Source organism: Poromitra crassiceps, assembly GCF_964638095.1.
Source record: "Poromitra crassiceps genome assembly, chromosome: 23".
NCBI classification, from domain to species: domain Eukaryota; kingdom Metazoa; phylum Chordata; class Actinopteri; order Beryciformes; family Melamphaidae; genus Poromitra; species Poromitra crassiceps.
In genome coordinates, this window is record NC_139639.1 from 11,342,565 (window position 1) to 11,362,677 (window position 20,113).

At 42.6% G+C, this 20,113-nt stretch overlaps 2 protein-coding genes across 2 annotated transcripts in view; one reads left to right on the top strand and one right to left on the bottom strand.

Annotated features, from left to right (window-relative positions):
• Window positions 1-548: 548 nt before the first annotated feature.
• Window positions 549-13,348, top strand: LOC310796716 (huntingtin-interacting protein 1-related protein-like; the record flags this gene model as incomplete). Its single annotated transcript, XM_083658954.1, has 14 exons — window positions 549-624; window positions 1,100-1,186; window positions 1,409-1,516; window positions 1,614-1,750; window positions 4,202-4,312; window positions 5,698-5,756; window positions 6,372-6,402; window positions 6,535-6,597; window positions 6,699-6,799; window positions 8,436-8,541; window positions 9,174-9,288; window positions 9,410-9,471; window positions 10,166-10,294; window positions 12,378-13,348. The coding sequence occupies 14 exons, from the start codon at window positions 549-551 to the stop codon at window positions 12,384-12,386; spliced, it is 1,194 nt and encodes a 397-aa protein (XP_083515080.1). The 3' UTR covers window positions 12,387-13,348.
• A 3,480-nt stretch (window positions 13,349-16,828) lies between these two features.
• lamc2 (laminin, gamma 2) overlaps window positions 16,829-20,113 on the bottom strand; it is a 23,478-nt gene continuing 20,193 nt past the window's right edge. Inside the window, exons 18-20 of the mRNA XM_083658955.1 lie at window positions 20,064-20,113; window positions 19,459-19,558; window positions 16,829-18,588 (exon numbers count right to left, since the gene is read on the bottom strand). The exon at window positions 20,064-20,113 is cut by the window's right edge and continues 109 nt beyond it. Coding sequence (XP_083515081.1) covers window positions 18,335-18,588; window positions 19,459-19,558; window positions 20,064-20,113 — 404 coding nt within the window. The 3' untranslated portion in view covers window positions 16,829-18,334. The remainder of the gene's footprint in view (window positions 18,589-19,458; window positions 19,559-20,063) is intronic.

Below are 20,113 nucleotides of genomic sequence, written 5' to 3' on the forward strand. Positions count from 1 at the left end.
ACACTACCAAGCATATTTCTCACGTCTCCTGCCCGAAATGACATCCCCAAATTAATCATGATAGCCATGAACCATAAGGCCTATATGTGTCCTGAGTTTCCCTGTTGCTGGTCAGAAGTTTTAGGGTACTTGCCTTTGCCTGCAAAGATTTTTTGTTTGTGGTTCTCAATGTGGGATCCGACCCAGTAAACTGATGAATAGTTAAATTGCCCACTTACTCCCTTTTATAATAGATGTTTCCCATACTCTTTTATTGACAAATAACAGGAGACATTAAAATTAAAGTAAAGTAAAGTGTCCCCATACTTTTGTCCATTCTCCTCACTTACTGCACCGTGTGATGTCTGTCTCATGCTTGTATTTTCTTGGTTTTGTTCTTGGCGTGTGTGTGTGTGTGTGTGTGTGTGTGTGTGTGTGTGTGTGTGTGTGTGTGTGTGTGTGTGTGTGTGTGTCTGCGTGTTCGTGCATGTATGTAGACAAGTTGGGAGGAGCAGCTGAGGCAGAGTCTTCTGGAAGAACAGTTCGCCCTGCTGCAGGGGACTGTCACCATGGCGGAGAGCATCATCAAATATGCCATTGCTAAGCTCGACGATCCCCTCCACGTACCCTGCATCAGCTCCCCAGGTCAGAGACTTACTGTGTTGTTATAATACATAACAGCAATGAACTTAACGTGTATGGCACTGTTCAAAGCAGAGCTATGAGACAAAAAATATTATTATTATTATTATTATTATTATTATTATAGGTAATAATAATAATAATTATTATGTTATTTTTATTATTATTAAATAAGGTGAAAAAAGAAAATAATTCCTGTCATGCATTTAAAGCAGGGTAACAGAAGAGCAAAGAGTTAGATGCGACAATGAAAATGAAATAAGTAAACCAAAAAACAAAGTATGTGTTTCTAAACCCGTTCCCAAGCCAGCCCCAAGTCCCAGTAGTCAGGTGATCTTTCTTTAGCCGAGACTTTGAAGCCCAAGCAGACTTGGGACAGACATGCTATATCTATCTATCTATCCATGCAGGAGATGTTAAGCTTGACATTCTTTGACTTTGTTCTGTTCCCCACTGCCCATCTCCCCTCCACACACAGATTACCTCATAAGTCTGGCAGAAGCCACACTGGGCTCCATCGACAAAGTGAAAATTGGCCACGCAGACTTTCTGGGCAACATGGGGGGTAAGTTGCTCGGTTTCTAGTACCCACACAGACGTCATTATGGACAGAGCAACAGTGCATGGCTGTTACGCATTTATGTTCACGACTAATGCACTGCCCCTATCTCTCTCTCTCACTCTCTCTTTCTCTCCTGTCCTCTCTCTCTCTCATGTCCTCTCTCTGTCCTCTCTCTCTCTCTCCTCTCTCTCTCTCTCTGTCCTCTCTCTATGTTCTTATAACCAGATGCTGGAGGTTTGCTGAGGGCTCTGCCCCAGTTCTCCCACTTGGCTGCGGATACGATCACTAACTGCATCGCCACTGCACACATGGCGCCCACTGATCATGCAGACCGTACGAAAAATCTCTGACTTTTCCACTGCCATTAGTAATGCAGCATAGAATGCAACAATAGAGCCGATAGCTGATCCTGCTTGTTTACACCCTGCAGGACTGACAGAGAACTGCAGAGGCTGTGGCACTCAGAGCCTGCAGTTCTTGAAGGACCTGAAGGCCAAGGCCACCCTGCAGACGGCAGACCCCGCCTCTATTTGCATAATTGTGCAAAAGATCCTCCACTTGGGCCAGGTAAGAGATATGGAAATGTAAGAAAGGTGGAGCCAATTAAATACAATAAAGATACATGTTTATATTAATTTAAATAATAAAATGTATTCCTGTAATGGCTGTAATAACATGTAACTTTGAATGCAAAGAACATATTCCACAAACTTTGCAGTGCTAGACCAAGGCCCTAAGTTTGTCTCTGTCCAGTGGATGAGGAGAGCCATGCTTCCTGGCATACGCACTTCAGCCTGTTAGACCTCAAAATGTTCCACCCTGGGTGGATTGAAGCACAAAACTCTCTTTGTCACATATTGACTGGCAAACAGGTGCAATGCTGTAAGCTGTAGAGCTGCGCGGGCCTGAAATCTCGGCCCGAGCCCTCCCCGGTCCGTGACATGCAGACCCGTGCCCGATCCGGCCCGGATGAGTTATGAAATTAATTGGCCCGAGCCCGTTGCGAGGCCCGAAGCCAATATTACGATATAATGACACATCTCTCCCTCTCTCTCTGTTCCTCAGCTGCTGCGCGTGCTCCTGCAGCCTCTCTCTCTCTCTGTCCGCTGCTGTACGGACGCACACATGGCTTGTTTCTCTCTCTCTCTCTCTCTCTCTCTCTCTCTCTGTTCGGGAGCAGTCCGCTGCTGTACACTGATGGACACGCGGCACACACGGCTTGTTTCGTTGTTTTTTACATACTGACAGCACGCTGTCTGTCGCTGACTGAGTAGTCTCTTAGAACAGACAAGTTGGCTTCCGCAATTTTCAAATGCTTCCGCCATACCGTTTGTAATTCGTGGGGGAGAAGCTTGCGCCAACCGGAATGGGAAGCAGAAAGGCGGGTCTTCCGCTCATTAGTCCAATCAGAATTTTTTTAAGGCGGGTCTTCCGCTCATTAGTCCAATCAGAATTTTTTTGGGTGGACACACGTGTCGTGATTGGTCGGATTCCGTCGAAATTCCTTCCGGACCGGACCTATTAACACATTGAGTGCCAGCCATTTTTTCAATCCTGTAGGTAAGTTGTGCCAGGGTTTTTTTTGAGGATTCTGGCTCATTTTACAAGAGCCGAGGATTATTTTCTGTTAAGAATTCGTGAACACCAATCATCTAAAAATAACTAATAGAATGTGTGCTTTCTCTGTCTAAAAGAGTTAGTTTGCAGAGTTAGTAGTTATGTAGATATTAGCCGTTGAGTACAGCATGGTTTCAGAGATTTTCAGAGAGTTTGGAGATAAATGGATTTTTAGAACCACCTCACGTGCCTGTGATTATGGGTGCCCTTGTCTCCCACTCTGTGTGCTCTCTCTCTCTGAGTGTGTGTGTCTCCAAACTCCTCCCTCCGTCTGTGCTGCGGAGTGCTCTGCTGCTGGGAGTTTGAGCAGCGAGTTTGAGCAGCCTCTCTCCCTGGCAGCGAGTGTGGATAGGTCTCACTGTCTCTTGGGTTTGAGAGCCCCGATGAAGCTCCGTGCGACTCTAGGCTTTATGCTGCTCACCCAGTCCATTTCTGGAACCCCCCACCGCAGCAGCGCGAAAGCGTCCCCGCCTACAGTATGAGAATGAGGCTCGTTCGTTTCTGACTGTAAAATCGCCAAGCCATTTCCGCGGGAGGCGGCTGCTTTTGGTTGACTTTATCTCTGTCGGGAGAGGACCGTCGCCACCTAGCTGGTCGGTAAAATAGATTATACACATTCAATACTTCCAATATCTCCATAGGAGACGCGGGGGGCATTGATCCACGTAGCACCGTCAAAAAAACGCCCAGCTATTTCCTTGAAAATTAGAATGCTTTCTCCAGCACGGAAAGCCACAGCCACGGGTCCCGTGGCTGTGGTTTTCTCTCTGTCTCTGTCTGGAGAGAACTGTCGCCACTTAGTGGTCGGTAAAATAGATTATACACATTCTCTTGCTCCAATAGTGATATAGAAGACGTAAAAGGGGTTGATTGATGTCCCACCGTCAAAAAAAAAAAATGTTTATGTAAGACGAGATAGCTCGTCTATGGCACTTAACCGTTGGATTATATAAGACGAGATATCTCGGCTATGGCACTCAACGTGTTAATAAAAACAAACAAAAAAACAAGCCCGGCCTCGGCCCGTATTGGCAGGCCAGAGGGCCCCGCGAGGGTACCCTCGGGTTTGCAACTCTAAGCTGTAGTGGTCCAAGCACTGGAGTTAATTAATTTCTAGGCTGAATGTGGGTTGTTTCCCTATTTTAATTTTTAAACACACTGACTCATCTCTGCTTAAAACACAACAAAGCAAGTGTGCGAATCAACATCAACTCAGTTTACCAGGCCCTGATGGACTTTTGATGCAAATATATATTTCTAAACATTACTAGAATCAACCAGACTTTTCGACATTAGGCTTCACCCGCACCGTTTCACCTGGTCTATTTTGAGCGCTTTCCAATATTGTTCACTGCTTTTCTTTGTCTTGACTGATCATTTCTCCTCTTCTCTAATTTCCAGGAACTGCGGCAGAAAGGCATGGCCGTGCATCAGGATGAGCTGGGTGATCTGGTCGATAAGGAAATGGCTGCAACATCAGCAGCTATTGAGGAGGCAGTATGCAGGATTGATGTAAGTAGTAGTAGTAGTAGTAGTATGAATGATAAATCTCAGTACACAATGTGTTAAATTCCTTGACTGTTACTGTGTGTTTAAATTCTAAGACTGCACAGTAACTGATGAGCCCTGTTACTGTGTGTTTAAATTCTAAGACTGCACAGTGTAACTGATGAGCCCTGTTACTGTGTGTTTAAATTCTAAGACTGCACAGTGTAACTGATGAGCCCTGTTACTGTGTGTTTAAATTCTAAGACTGCACAGTGTAACTGATGAGCCCTGTTACTGTGTGTTTAAATTCTAAGACAGCACAGTGTAACTGATGAGTCCTGTTACTGTGTGTTTAAATTCTAAGACTGCACAGTGTAACTGATGAGTCCTGTTACTGTGTGTTTAAATTCTAAGACTGCACAGTGTAACTGATGAGCCCTGTCACTGTGTGTTTAAATTCTAAGACTGCACAGTAACTGATGAGTCCTGTTACTGTGTGTTTAAATTCTAAGACTGCACAGTGTAACTGATGAGTACTGTTACTGTGTGTTTAAATTCTAAGACTGCACAGTGTAACTGATGAGTTCTGTTACTGTGTGTTTAAATTCTAAGACTGCACAGTGTAACTGATGAGTACTGTTACTGTGGGTTTAAATTCTAAGACTGCACAGTGTAACTGATTAGTCCTGTTACTGCGTGTTTAAATTCTAAGACTGCACAGTGTAACTGATGAGTACTGTTACTGTGTGTTTAAATTCTAAGACTGCACAGTGTAACTGATGAGTTCTGTTACTGTGTGTTTAAATTCTAAGACTGCACAGTGTAACTGATGAGTACTGTTACTGTGGGTTTAAATTCTAAGACTGCACAGTGTAACTGATTAGTCCTGTTACTGTGTGTTTAAATTCTAAGACTGCACAGTGTAACTGATGAGTACTGTTACTGTGGGTTTAAATTCTAAGACTGCACAGTGTAACTGATGAGTACTGTTACTGCGTGTTTAAATTCTAAGACAGCACAGTGTAACTGATGAGCCCTGTTACTGTGTGTTTAAATTCTAAGACTGCACAGTGTAACTGATGAGTCCTGTTACTGTGTGTTTAAATTCTAAGACTGCACAGTAACTGATGAGTAGCCTACTGTCACTGTGTGTTTAAATTCTAAGACTGCACAGTGTAACTGATGAGTACTGTTACTGTGTGTTTAAATTCTAAGACTGCACAGTGTAACTGATGAGTCCTGTCACTGTGTGTTTAAATTCTAAGACTGCACAGTGTAACTGATGAGTCCTGTTACTGTGTGTTTAAATTCTAAGACTGCACAGTGTAACTGATGAGCCCTGTTACTGTGTGTTTAAATTCTAAGACAGCAAAGTGTAACTGATGAGTTCTGTATGTTTCTGTCTATAGGAAACGATGATTCAGGCACGGAAGGACACATCCGGGGATAAACTGGAGGTCAATGAAAGGTTTGTTCTTTTTGGAACTTTTGTCTTTGTTTAAACAAGAGAAACACTGTTTGTAATAAGATGCATCCCCCTTCCAAGCTCAATCAAAATGCGGCTGCTGGTGTCGCAGTTATGGCCTTTATTTTATTTTATTATAACGCCTGGCGTGTTGCATGTCATTCTTTGTCTTTCTGCATGTCGTCCCTTCTCTCTGCTATCGTTCTTGTCATTCTCCACCATATATTGTTCAATGAAGGACTTTACAAAAAAGAACAGAAGGCCAGCACTCAAAAAAGTCCTTTAGGTTTTTTATTATTACTTAGCTTGTACAGCAGCCAACGAACGCGTTTCAGCGGGTAGCCTTCATCAGCGTTGTGGAGGCTACCCGCTGAAACGTGTTCGTTGGCTGCTGTACAAGCTAAAGTAATAATAAAAAACCTAAAGGACTTTTTTGAGTGCTGGCCTTCTGTTCTTTTTTGTACGTTTCTGGTTTCTACCTTGGCCCTGCACCTTGACTGACTTTAATTTTGAAGTGTGCTCGCTACTGCTGTTGTTTTACAATGAAGGACTTTGTCAACTTTCTTTGTCACTTTTTTAACTCGTTTTATTCCTTTATCATATTTCTCTCCATTATAGAATCCTCAACAGCTGCACAGACCTGATGAAGGTAGGCTGCTCTGTTTGAACGCATGTGTATTTTGTACTCAATTATAATAGTTACATTTACATCTCCTATTTTCTTAGTTAACATATTGAATGAACGTGTATTTCTCTGGTGCTCTTCTTCACTTTTCCTTAGGCCATCCACTTGCTGGTCCTGGCATCTACAGACTTGCAAAAGGAGATCGTGGACGGCAGTAGGGTGAGTCGGACAGTTGTGTTTATCCCTGATGCACCGCCGAGTTCCTCTGCACCATGCAGAACCACAGCGGGACTGATATGTGTAATCTCTTGCTTATCAAGGGTGCAGCCACCATGAAAGAGTTCTACACCAAGAACTCCCCCTGGACCGAGGGACTCATCTCTGCCTCCAAGGTCGTGGGATGGGGAGCCAAAGAGATGGTGTAAGTCCAACCTCCCAGGTTCCTCTTTTTTCTTGTATTTACAGCTTAGGTCATCACTCATGGTATACGGTGTACCCTGGCAATGTTTGCTTCCCTACTCATCCTGTTTGTGAATTACTCACTATGCAGACCAAAAAAAACAAGGGGATGGTGTCTAAACTTTATCAGTTCCTTCTGGGGGCTGACCGTGTTGCACTACCAATGGAGCGGGTTTGAAGACGAGATTGCCCAGATTTAGTTCAAGATTTTGATTGGAACGGTGCATGGTCCAGCATTCATCATGTATCTCGTCGTAACCCAGATCATCAACAAATTCATTTTAACCTTTTTGCACAGAACGTACCTTACCCCCGTCAAGCCCCATTACATGAAAATGATTAATGATCCTTTTTGTAACGTGTGCTCAATGAAAGTTCACGGCACATTTCTGCATATGTTTTGGGACTGTCCCCCTGTTGCTCAATTCTCGAACAATGTCACATCTACAGTAACTTATCCGATTTGATACATGTGACAGTGCCTGTAACTGAACTGTAGGTGCTTTGATTTTAAATGACCTGTCAACTCTTAATCTTTCCATTCTTAAGAAGCGTGTCATTTTTGACAGCAGCCAAAAAATATATTGCAACCTGCTGGAAGCCTCCTCATTCTATTAGATCTTGGACCCTCTCCTTTTTGGATGTTGTATACATGGAGCTCGAATTAATGGTGCCAATGATAACACATGAAGTGCCTGGTGTTGTACCGCTGAATCCTTGAAAGGCATTCTGTAAGATCAATGTACTGTCTATAGCTCTCGCATTCTAGTGTACTTACTGTAGATGGTTAGTTTACTCCCTCTGTTTTGTGTGTGTGTGTGTGTGTGTGTGTGTGTGTGTGTGTGTGTGTGTGTGTGTGTGTGTGTGTGTGTTGTGTGTGTGTGTGTGTGTGTGTGTGTGTGTGTGTGTGTGTGTGTGTGTGTGTGTGTGTGTGTGTGTGTCTAAGTATGTACATTTGTTTGTTTGTTTTTTCTCCCCCTTGTTATAATTATTGGGGTTTTCATTATTATTTTCTATATTATTATTTTGTGTTCTATTGCATTCTTATGTTTTGTACTCTTTATATGTATGATTACTGAAGGAATGCTAATTCCTTATATCTGAAAGTGTATAATCCAAACACTGCATAACTTTGTTTTGTCTAATTTGTTGACATACAATAAGGAAACAAATTCATCGCAAAAAAAAAAAAAGACGGTGTAAGTCCTCCTGAGTGACATGGGACATTCCAGTTTATAATTTTTGTATTTAAAAGCGTCTTTAAACATCATTATATTATTGTCAACTTAATTGTGATAACTTGGTAGAATAACTGTAAACAAATCATCAAGACAGTTGGAGGATGTCCCTGTGGCGCACAATTTAAAACGTACTGTTGAGGCTGATTGGGGAAATCAGTGTTCTTGACGATGATCTTATTTGTTTACAGTAATTATACTCCTGTCACCAAATAAATGTGGTAATGATTTATTGATGTCAAAATGCTGCATGTGCCACCTTTAAACAATGTATGGCACAGACGTTAGACAGTGTGCAGGGCGATTCTTTGAAGCTAAGAGGAATAAAGTTGCATGATGTCTTTCCCCGTTTCCACACAGGGTGTTGGCTGATAAGGTGGTGCTGCACACAGGCAAGTATGAGGAGTTGATCGTCTGCTCCCATGAGATAGCTGCTAGCACAGCGCAGCTGGTTGCTGCCTCTAAGGTAAGAACCTGTTACACATACAGTAGGCCTACACTGCCTCTCGTTACAGCTGTGTCCAAGAAATACACAACCAAACTGTGTGCATTGCATTTTATAATGGTCACATTGTGATAATAACATTCTTCCCTTTTCTAAGACAGTGGTAACGTAGAAAGCATAATTTCTGTTTGCATCATCATATGGGTGAGCAAATCAACCAGATTACATTTCAACAAGGAACAGTTACAAAGTGGCAGATGTAATGTGAAGTCTGGAGTATCTCCCTTTTTCTCCTTTGCGTATCAGTTGTCTGATTGACATGGATTCTGTGTTCAGAAATAAAGGATGATTTCTGGAGCAAACGGTCGATTTCAGCAATTTATTGTGCAGACGGACGTTTCGACGCAAAGTGTAAAGACACTTTTGTGTTGAAACGTCCGTCTGTTTGCACAATAACCTGCTGAAATCGACCGTGTGCTCCTGAATTCATCCTTTCTTTTTGATCACTGTCCCTTTTCTGAGAGGCACCGGTTCTGCAATGTTTGTCAGCTGAAGCGTGGATATTCCTTCCCTCTTTGTTCTACATGGTGTCTGCGTTGTTTAGTGTCTAAACTGCATGTGGTCTCACTCAACCTCTTGTCATCTGTTCTTAGGTTAAGGCGGCCCACGACAGTACGAAGCTGAAAAGCCTCCAGAAGGCTTCTTGCGATGTGAAGAAAATGGTAGATAATGTAGTGGCTTCGACCAAGCCAGACCAGCAACACCTAGGTTAGTGTGACGAGATCTGAGTGCTACAGACGCTTACAGACTCTGATGAGTGACCTGGCTGTTTCTGCCAGCACCAAAACAGCATTTCTGTATTTTGATATGCATGCTTCTCATGTTGCAGATCCCATGGACTTCTCTGGAATGTCTCTCTTCACGTTGAGAAAAAAAGAAATGGAGTCACAGGTAAGTAGTAGGCGTGGGACTGTGAGAGAGCAGGAGTGAGTGTACAAAGCTGCAAGTTGTCCTAAACTTGTATAGTCGTTAAACATGGCATGATATACAACATGGCAGTACATGGTGCAGCAGTTGCAATTGAACATTCCTTCAGCATAGTTTTTATTAACTTTAGATGCCAACTTTTGAGAATCTACTGACAAGGTGGGGGGGATGAACTTATTTTCCTGAACTACAACTATCCTCTGTTTTGGACTGTTAGCCATTTGTAACGCATGCAAATAGCAATGATCACTGAAATCATCAGCAAAGACACCTGTCACAGGGTTTTTCTGTGATTTACCATATTCATTACTATACAGTTCAGAAGGAAATGATGATGCTTTGTGTTAGGACAAGTTCAAATTGGTTTCACTATTGTCATATTCCGTGCAAACAAATGAAAAACCTGGGGGTGGGGGGGGGGGGGGGGGGGGGATGCGACAGAGACCCTCCAGCGATATAATATATTGTATATCGCGATATTTTGGTGAGAAAGAATCGTGATGTAAAATTTTGGATATCACCAAAACCTACCTACACTACTCTGTCATGAACTGTTTGATTTGCCTGATTGACATTTGGGGCTTGTCATTCAGCTGGTTTGGCATTTTTTTGCCATGGAAACCCACCTGATGGTGTTTGTTGTGCGTTTGCTCCTCAGACGAAGGTGCTGGAGTTGGAAAGTCAGTTGAATGAGGAGCATCAGCGTTTGCACGCGCTGAGGAAGCAGCGTTACTCAGTAGAAGTCTTGAGGAAACCCCCGGTGGCCCAGAAACCCAAAAGACCACCGGTAAGAGCCATGAAGAGAAGGCTGTGTTTTTGTTTTCATTAAATGATATATATTTGAGAGAATAAGATATGTAATTTTGTGTCTCTGTGTGTGTGTGTGTGTGTGTGTGTGTGTGTGTGTGTGTGTGTGTGTGTGTGTGTGTGTGTGTGTGAGTGAGAGAGAGACATTTTTCACCTGGAAGGAGGGGGTGACATGTTGGTGACAGATAATGACTTGTTGACAGATCTGGGGACTCAAGTCACAGGACTTGGACTTGAGTCAGACTCGAGTCACAATTTTAATTGTTTGAGACTTGAGACTTGTTTGAGACTTTTCATACTTGATGTATGAAAAGATTAAAGGAACACTCCGCCCATTTTCAACCAGCTTTGTATCATTAGAACATCAGTAGTATATCAGAAAACTGTAAATGGTTTTGAAGTGTGTCATTTAATTTGACAGTTATTGAGTGTTAAAGTGTGGACCAGTGACATCACTGGTCCACACTAACTCAAATAATAACTCATTAACTCAAATCAACTCTCACTAACTGTCAAATTAGATGAATGATGAATAGTTTGACAGTTATTGAGAGTTGATTTGAGTTAATGAGTTATTAATTTGAGTTAGTGTGGACCAGTGATGTCACTGGTCCACACTTTAACACTCAATAACTGTCAAATTAACACATTCACTGCCAGCCGTTTTTTTTTTACTGTAGGTAGGTTCTGCCAGAGGGTTTTTTTGAGGATTCTGGCTTATCTTTCAAGACCCGAGGATTCTTTTCTGCTAAGATTTTGTGAACACACAATATCTCAAAAGAACTAATAGAATGTGTGCTTTCTCTGTCTAAAAGAGTTAGTTTGTAGAGTTAGTAGTTATGTAAGCATTAGCAGTTGAATACAGCATGGTTTCAGCGTCTGAAAAATTATTCAGAGATAAACGGCTTTTTGTGAAATTCGATAGAACAGTCACTTTAACCATTCATTTTTGGCATCAGTAAGACGTCAGACATCTAAACAATAGTTTTGAACAGTAATTTCCTCCATAACAGCAGGAAACCCCCCTCTGCTTCCAACTCCTCCCTCCGTGGGCGTTCTCCTCCGCCCTCCTTGGCTCTGCAGCGGGTCTGTGACAAACGAGTTGCTGCTGCCTGGCTGCTCCCTGGCAGTCTGGATGGGGCTCGCTGGATGGGTTTCGCTCGTTTCTTGGCGGTCCGGTTGAGAGCTCTGATGAAGCTCTTGCGATTCTGGGCTTATTTATGGTGCGTGTGTCAAAGTGTGCATCCAGTCTATTCTTGGAACCCCCCACCGTTGCCACCGCTGTGCGTCAGCGCGAAAGTGAAAGCGTTTTCGCCATCCATTTTACAGTATGAGAACGGCTTCCTCGCGCTTTTCCCTCCAGTTTTGGCTCGCCTCTTTCTACTGTGGAGAGACATGTCGCAACTCAGTGGGTCGGTAAAATAGATTATACACATTCAATACCTCCAATTCTGGTATAGGAGACGTAAAAGGGTTAGATCAACGTCCCACCGTCAAAAAAAAAAATCTATTTTTTTGACGTAAAAACACGTCATTGGCAGTGAACCGTTGGATTTTGTTTGACGTAAAAACACGTCATTGGCAGTGAACGTGTTAAATGACAGACTTCAAAACAGTTTACAGTTTTCTGATATACTACTGATGTTCTAATGATACAAAGCTGGTTGAAAATGGGCAGAGTGTTCCTTTAATACTTGAGATTTGACTGAATTTAAATTCTCTTTTCTGAATTTGTATGGAATGATTGAATTTATTGAAGTTGAAACTCATTATATAAATAAAACTCATGATTACCAGGGTTTTATCCTATTATCCTATTAAAACCATATTACATTGAAAAGTCCTAGATATTCCATTTTCTTTAAATATTAAATTGATACTGGACCTCAATTCTGACTTGATTTAGTGTTCTACATTTAGACTTGCATCTTGACATTAATGCAATGGACTAGACTTGGACTTGTGCCTTAAGACTTGAGTCTGACTTAACTGTTCACTCTTCTGCTTGTTGACACTGACAACCTCACATTCTCCACTTCTTTTCTCTTGTCTGTACATTGCAGGTTAAGTAAATGCCTGAGCAGAAGAGGAGAGTGCGTCACCGGTGGGCAGTTGATTGATGGGAGGAAAAGATTGCCTCTTTGTGAACGTGGGGTTCCTTTTTAGCTGCATGCTGACAATCCTCTGTCTCATCCTGAGTCTTAACTGTTCTCGCTTCCTCCTTATTTTTTTCCTTTTTTGCCAAAATGGACCTCAAGCCTGATTTTTTAACCTTGATGCCTGTAAGAGATTGCTGTCTGTGCCAGTAGCGGCAGGCGCATTTTTGTCCAGGGAGGGCTATACCAAAATCATGCAAAATCAGTGTTCATCTCATTGAACTGAATGGTGATGTCAAACAAACCTTATATTTTCAAATAATATTCCTGCCATACCTCATTTGATCAGTTTTTAAGTAACATTTGCTTGTCATCATCAATTAGACAGCAGAAATGTCACTATTAAAATAACTTCATATCATCACGATGATTCCACTGAAAGACAACAATAGTAGGCTATTGAATTATCGTCCACTCCAGCCCTAAATCAAGCAAGTAGTAATGGACGTTACTAGCTACTAGAAACGTCTGAAAAAGACCCGAGTGTATTTTCTTCCGCTGTCTGTAGCCTGTTGTTTAATGGCGAGCTCAGGGTGATCTGGTCCAAGCTCTTTCACTCGATGCTTCTCCTGTAAAGTCTGTCTCTCAAACGGCATCATTTTGAGTGACAGAATTTTCTTTCTCCATTCTTGCAAAACGTCTTTTGTCTTTTATGGAAGTTGAAAACAAACTTCTTTGCTTCGCGCGCATGCTGCAGCAAGACAACAAAGCCGTCGGCGTGGGACTGCTACTAGTGTTTATACTGCGTCGCTACCCATCTACGTAACCTAGCCTACTTCACAACACTCACTCTACCTGACCCCTCCACCTGGTCGCTAGATACGTGCCCCCAGAGCCCTCCCAAATCCCTTTGTTTTTGAGAGTGAACAGCGCATGTGCAACTTCACAGATCCTGATACTCTAATGATCTGCACTGGTGGAAACCAAAAGTAAACCGGAAGTCCCCGGACGGATAAAATGGGATTTTTAAAAAATCTGGGGAAAAAATATATAGGCTAGGCTATATCTGGATTATGATCTCAGGTCGTTCTTTGAATTATTATTGAATTGCTGTGTGAATATTGAGACAACTGTATATGTTGCCTAAATGTATAGGACTTTAGGTGCCTTGATTGGTACTAGATTAAATTTATTAATCACATTTACTGATTTTGTACTTTCTTTCTTTACGTTTCCTTGTAAGAAGTGTACATGTCAAACAAACAATAAATTGATTTAATGTCTTATGTTACTTTGTCTTGTTCAAGGAATTCACTTCCAACAAATAGTCGTGCAGTTATTACATTGTACTATGTTAGACTATAGTCTATTACATAATTTTAACTCAGGAAAATTCCGCAGACAAATGAAATGAAAAAGCAAAGAATAAGATTGTAGCAAATTTGCAACTGAAATCCAGTTCAGCTAAATACACCAGAAAATGAAAGCGTCTGTTTTTCCTCACCACAAACTTTTGGCTACTTGAATGCTCATTCTTTGTAGACTTGCAGCTACATTAATATCTTATGACTAACTATGTTATATGTGTGTTGCCTATTTCATACAGGTTTCTAACCTAAACAAGTAACAAAACACAATACAAAAATAAACATAGCCTACAATCATAGTGAAGAAAAAAAATCTAAATTGCAATGGGCCAAATCAGAGTCATTGAGTTAGTAAGGGCCATATTAAAAAAAAAGAATCATGACATGCGCAGTATGTAAGTTAACGAACGAGGAGACCGAGGAGCCGCGGGTACGGGGTGCGCTGGAATGCGTACATTGACAATGAAACATTACATTAATAGGCATTTCAGATTAGACAAAAATATTATATCAGAGGAATGCAAGTAGTTATATTACACAATCCTAGTATAATCATCGACCATTTCTATTACAATTGCAATCCACAACTTTTTTGATGAATGAGAAATAGTTTTACCGAATCTGTATTGCACAGTATTGACATTGTGTATAATGTTGGGTGACATGTCATTATTAAGCTTATTTTAATTATAATGACAGAGTTATCAATTGCAGATTTTGCAGTAGGCTACATTTAGTATTTTTAAATGACCTGTTGTCCACTCTGTAGAGCCAGAGCCTGGATGAGAACAGACTCATCAGGGAGTCTATCCCTCAAACACCTTAGGCATCTTGACAAGAAACAATATATAGCGAGCCCCAAACCTGCCATAGTCAACATCATCTTGTCAAGTGCAAAGGGCTCTGCTGTCCCAATCCTCCTATTTATCCAATGTGGATCCCTTCCACACTTGATGACTCAACCACTTTCAGATGGCGGCCATTAGAGGGAGTGAGGGAACAGGGCTTGTGTCTTTAGGGGGCGGATTGCTCCCACCATCGACATAAACAACACGGAACAGCTGTAAGTAAAAACGGCATTAAATCCGCTCAAAACTACTATTTACTGGTTAAGTCTTTATTTCTTTCTCATGTGTGATGTGTACAGTAGCCTATGTATCAAAACCTAACATTAAAGTAGCAAGGCACACAAGAAACTGGTGTGATACAAATATGGGGACAAGAAGAGGGACGTGTGGATTAGGGGTCTCACGATATATGACGATAACCGTGAGATTAAAAAAAAAAGTCTTAATATACAATATTTACCTACCTAGTCTACAGTAATTACCTTTCGTTCCTCATTTAATATAACTAATCTCTGTCTGGTTTGTCTTCAGCTTCACTGAGAGAGAAAATGGCTTCCAGATCAGAGGAGTATCTCTCCTGTCCTGTCTGCCATGACATCTTTAAAGATCCAGTCATCCTGTCGTGTAGCCACAGCATATGTAAAGCCTGTCTGCAGAGATGGTGGAGAAGTCAACAAGTACATGCCTGTCCAGTGTGTAGGGCTACATCTTCACAGAGTAAACCGCCTTGTAACTTGGTGTTGAAGACCTCCTCCCCTCACCCCCCACTGCCCCACAACCTACCCTCCACTCCTATCTAACCCAGTGCCCTCCTCCCTCACCCACCCCTCAGTGCCCACCCACATATGTGCCACTGTCTGTGGCGTGTCTTACTGCTTTATTGCTTGTTGCCTCTTGTTTTTAATTATTTTTTATTTTATTTTTGAACTATGTTGTAACGGAGTCTACAGCACAAGAATTTCACACGTGATACTTGTACTATGGAGTGACAATAAAAATCTTGAATCTTGAATCTTGAAGAACATGTGTGAGGCTTTCTTACTGGAGAGAGATCAGAGAGCTTCAGCAGGATCTGAGCTTCTCTGCAGTCTGCACTCTGAGAAACTCAAGCTCTTCTGTCTGGACCATCAGCAGCCAGTGTGTATCATCTGTCGAGATTCAGAAACACACCGACCACAGATTCAGACGGACCCATCGAGGAAGCTGCACGGCATCACAAGAAGGAACTTCAGGAGTCACTGAAGCCCTTACAAGAGAAACTGGAGCTCTTGCATGAAGTTAAACAAAACTGTGATCAATTAGCAGAACACATTAAGGTCCAGGCCCGACGCATAGAGAAGCAGATTAATGAGGAGTTTATGAAGCTTCACCAGTTTCTACAAGAGGAAAAGGAGGCCAGGATCTCTGCACTGAGGGAGGAAGAGGAGCAGAAGAGTCAGATGATGAAGGAGGACATAGAGGGTCTGAGCGGAGAGATGGCAGCTCTTTCAGACACAATCAGAGCTGTAGACGTTGAAGATGCTGTCTGGTTCCTGCAGAACTATAAGGCTACAGTGCAAAGAGTCCAGCACACCCTTCTGGAGGATCCACAGCTGCCGGTCTCAGGAGCTCTGATGGATGAGGCCAAACACCTGGGCAACCTGAGGTTCACAGTGTGGGACAAGATGAAGGAGATTGTCTCCTACACGCCTGTGATTCTGGACCAGAACACTGCTGATCCATACCTCGCCCTGTCTGAAGATCTGACCAGTGTGATATTTGGAAATGAGCAAAGGACATTTTTAGAGAGGCAGACCTGGCATATATTTTTCACAACATGCTTTGCTGTAACGTTAATATGGTGAAACAAGAGAGGAATGGGCAAACGACATAGGTCTAACCTAAGCTTATGTTCAGATGAAGCAGCGTTTTGGTCCTGAGCCCTATTAGTCTAGGGAAAATAAGGTTTGACCTTAAACTAATTGCAACAGAATTTATTTTCACATTTTTATGTTCATATTGATGCCCGAAACACTGTACTAAAAAACCCAGAAAATCCCATTAGTGGAAGTATGTTAAAATGACGTTTTTTCAAAATGGCTGCCATTATTCAAATTTTGGCCATATCTTGACTCCAACTAGACCTAGAATTACAAATTTGTTGTCTATTTCCACAATCTTGGGGGCAAGGAATCCACAGAAATGGTTGTTGAGTCTCTAAGTAGAACAGATTTTTATTTTCTTATGTAATAAAGTAGTCAATACAACATGGCATTTCGCACAATGTTAGCTACAACTTCGTATTTGTTAATCATACACATTTTGGGTGATACACTACCCTTGAGCATATTGAAGTGCTTGCCATTGAAAAAAAAAGTTTGTTGTTTCATATTTCCAATTAAAAATGTGTTCCAGTAATGAATTTATTCCCTCACACTGTCTCTAAAAGTGTCTGGAAATACATAAAAAATGAGCACATCTATTATGTAAGGGAGCTAGGGCTCTGTTTGTTTGTCTGTTTATCTGTCTGTCCCACTGATGACATCATCAGTGATGTCATAAATCCACTCACTCACACACACACACACACACACACACACACACACACACACACACACACACATGAATGAATGTATCAGTGATGATCTCATCAGTGATGTCATAAATTGTGACATCATCAGTGATGTCAGAGGCATTGTGATATCATCAGTCATGTCATAAGAGGTTGTGATGTCATCAGTGATGTCATAAAAGCAGTTGTGACATCTTCAGTGATGTCATAAGAGCAAAATCAAGTCCCAGGGGCAGACACTGAAAGAAGTGGAAGTCTGGCTTCAGTCTTCAGCCATGGACAGCTGTATGTTACCAGCTCCAGGACAGGTGATCCAGCATCCCTGAAGTATGCCATCAAGGAGCAACCAGGGTCGAGGCCGCGTAGCGGCCGAGCTGCTTATGCGAGCTGCAGGGCCAGCTCGACGAGATGCAAGGCAGGCGAGCTCGCGTAGTGCGCAAGATGCCTAGTGGATTATAATTTCAATTTGAATGGTGAAATTAGATCCTACTTGATATCTTCTGCAGGTCACGTGGTGGCTGGGTTTACCTAGGCTACGATCCAGCTGAAACCGGGTGTGTAAAGGCAAGGGCACCCGTGTGAGTGACCTGACGGAGCCAGATTTTTAAATTAGGCTAATAAGCTAATGATGTGATGTCATCAGTGATGATGTCAAAAGTGATGTCATAAGGGCACACACACACACACACACACACACACACACACACACACACCCACACACACACAATGAGGCATTGTGACAAGACTGATCAGTGATGTCATAAGGGGGCACACACACACACACACTGATGATGTCATCAGTGATATCATAATGGGGCATACAAACACAAACAAGGAGGCATTAATAACATTTAGTGAGCAACACACACACACACATGCACGCACCAATAGGGCAGGCGAAGCGACGCAGCAGCCGAGCTACGTGGCCGAGCTACGCGCGAGATGCCTACTTTGTTGAAAGTTGTTTTAAGAAGGAATAAGTAGCATTAGTTGGATTTTTTTAAGAAGAAGAAGGATGATGGTTAGTTCAAGAGGGGTCCAGGTGGAGCCTGAAAAGGTGTGTTTTTAGTCTCCGCTGACAGATGGGCAGTGATTGGGTCATCCTCACAGAAACAGCTCGTTCCACCATTGTGGCACCAAGAATGAGAAGAGAGGCGGTCAGGCGTGCTCGATGGCAGCGTGGTTGAAGCAGCCCTCAGGCACGGTCCTCAGGATCTCCTCCAGGTTGTCGATGTCACTCAGGACGGTGTCGATGTCCGTCTGGAGCCCGGCCAGGCGTCTCCTCTGCTCCTCCTCGCTCAGCTCCATGTCCCTCAGCCTGGGCTGCAGCTTCCCCCTCACCTCGCTCTGAGCCTCGCCCAGAGACGCCTCGAGCTCCACCAGCCGCTGCTCGTCCACGCTGCCCGGCTGCCCTGCAGGAGAGAGGGGGGTGGGATGGGTGAGGGGGGGCGGGACGGGGGAGGGGCTTATATGCTACATATATTGTTTTGTATTTCCTCTATTTTGTTTACTGGTGATAAATGCAAACATGGATATGTAGAATGTCAACAGTTCTGGAAAAAGTGAGCATTTTGCACAGATTTAAGTGTGTGGATTATTTTCTTTTTATTACATGCTCATTGCTTCCAGCCGTGTGGAGCGGAAGATTTCCTGCATTAACAGTTCTGAACCAAAAATATGTTGCATGTCAACATTTCAAGATAATATGTGTAACGTTATAGCCCTCTAGTGGCCTCTAGTGGCCGTGTAAACAACTGTCTGCTATTGAAATAGCATGATGGGAAGTAAGAACGCTGTGGTCAGGGTGGTGGAGGGCAACCGGAGACCAGGGTTCATTCCCCAGCATTCCCAGTCTACATTTCAACCGTAAGTCACATTTAACCTTTTTATTTAATCATAACCCAAACCATAACCCTGACCTTAAGCTTAAACAGGTTTTTTTAGTTTCCTAACCATAACCCTGACCTTAAGCTTAAACACGTTTTTTTAGTTTCCTAACCATAACCCAAGTCGTTTTATTTGCATGTCTCCAAATTAACGTTGTAAATGCAGCAATGTTTTTCAAATGAACTGACATTTTCAAACTGACGTGGGAAACGCTCCTGTGGTTGGATGACTTGTTGAAATATTGATATGCAACGTATTTACGTATGGTTCACAAACGTTGACATTCAATGTATCTGTGCTTTGCAGAAACATACAGTAACATGCCCACATTTTATTCCGGCAACTGAGTTGTAATAGGTGAATGGCTCAAATCAGCCTCAGCAGGCGGCGCTTACCGATCAGTTCCAGCAGGTTGTTGACGGCCTGCAGAGTTTGTCCCACGGCGTCTCTGGTCTGCCTGGCGCCGCTCAAGGCCCCGGCCGCCCCCAGAGAAACCTGCATAATAATAAGCATATGAGCCGCCGCGTGGTAGAAAATAAGCTATTTACAGGACGTCAATGCATGCTTAGCACATGCCCCTACGGCCTCTGTTCCAGACCGTTGCGCAGTGCGTTCTAGCTCTATAGTGTTCTAGCTCTATAGTGTTCTAGCTCTATAGTGAATCGTTTTCAGACATTTCTGTTCAGGGAGATGTTTTAATGTAAAACATAAATCCAGATGGAAATAAGGTCCAGGTTGTATAAAAACAGAATTATCCTTTAACCTCTCTGCAGTGTTCATTTCTGATGTGTTATGCTTGCTAGAAACACATTTCACTTCCTATACATTCTTCTTCAGCATATCATCATATAATATGGAAAGAAATGTTCACTGTTTACAGCCGATTTTGGAATAGAACTCGATTTGCTCTGGTTTCAGACTTGGTCTCAACTCAAACTCGACCGGATCTGGTCTTGGAATGGACGTGGACTTGACTGTTCTGGTTGGTATTTCCACACACCTGCTGAGCTTCAGCTTTGTCGTTCCTGGCGTTGTCCAGCTGTGCAGCGA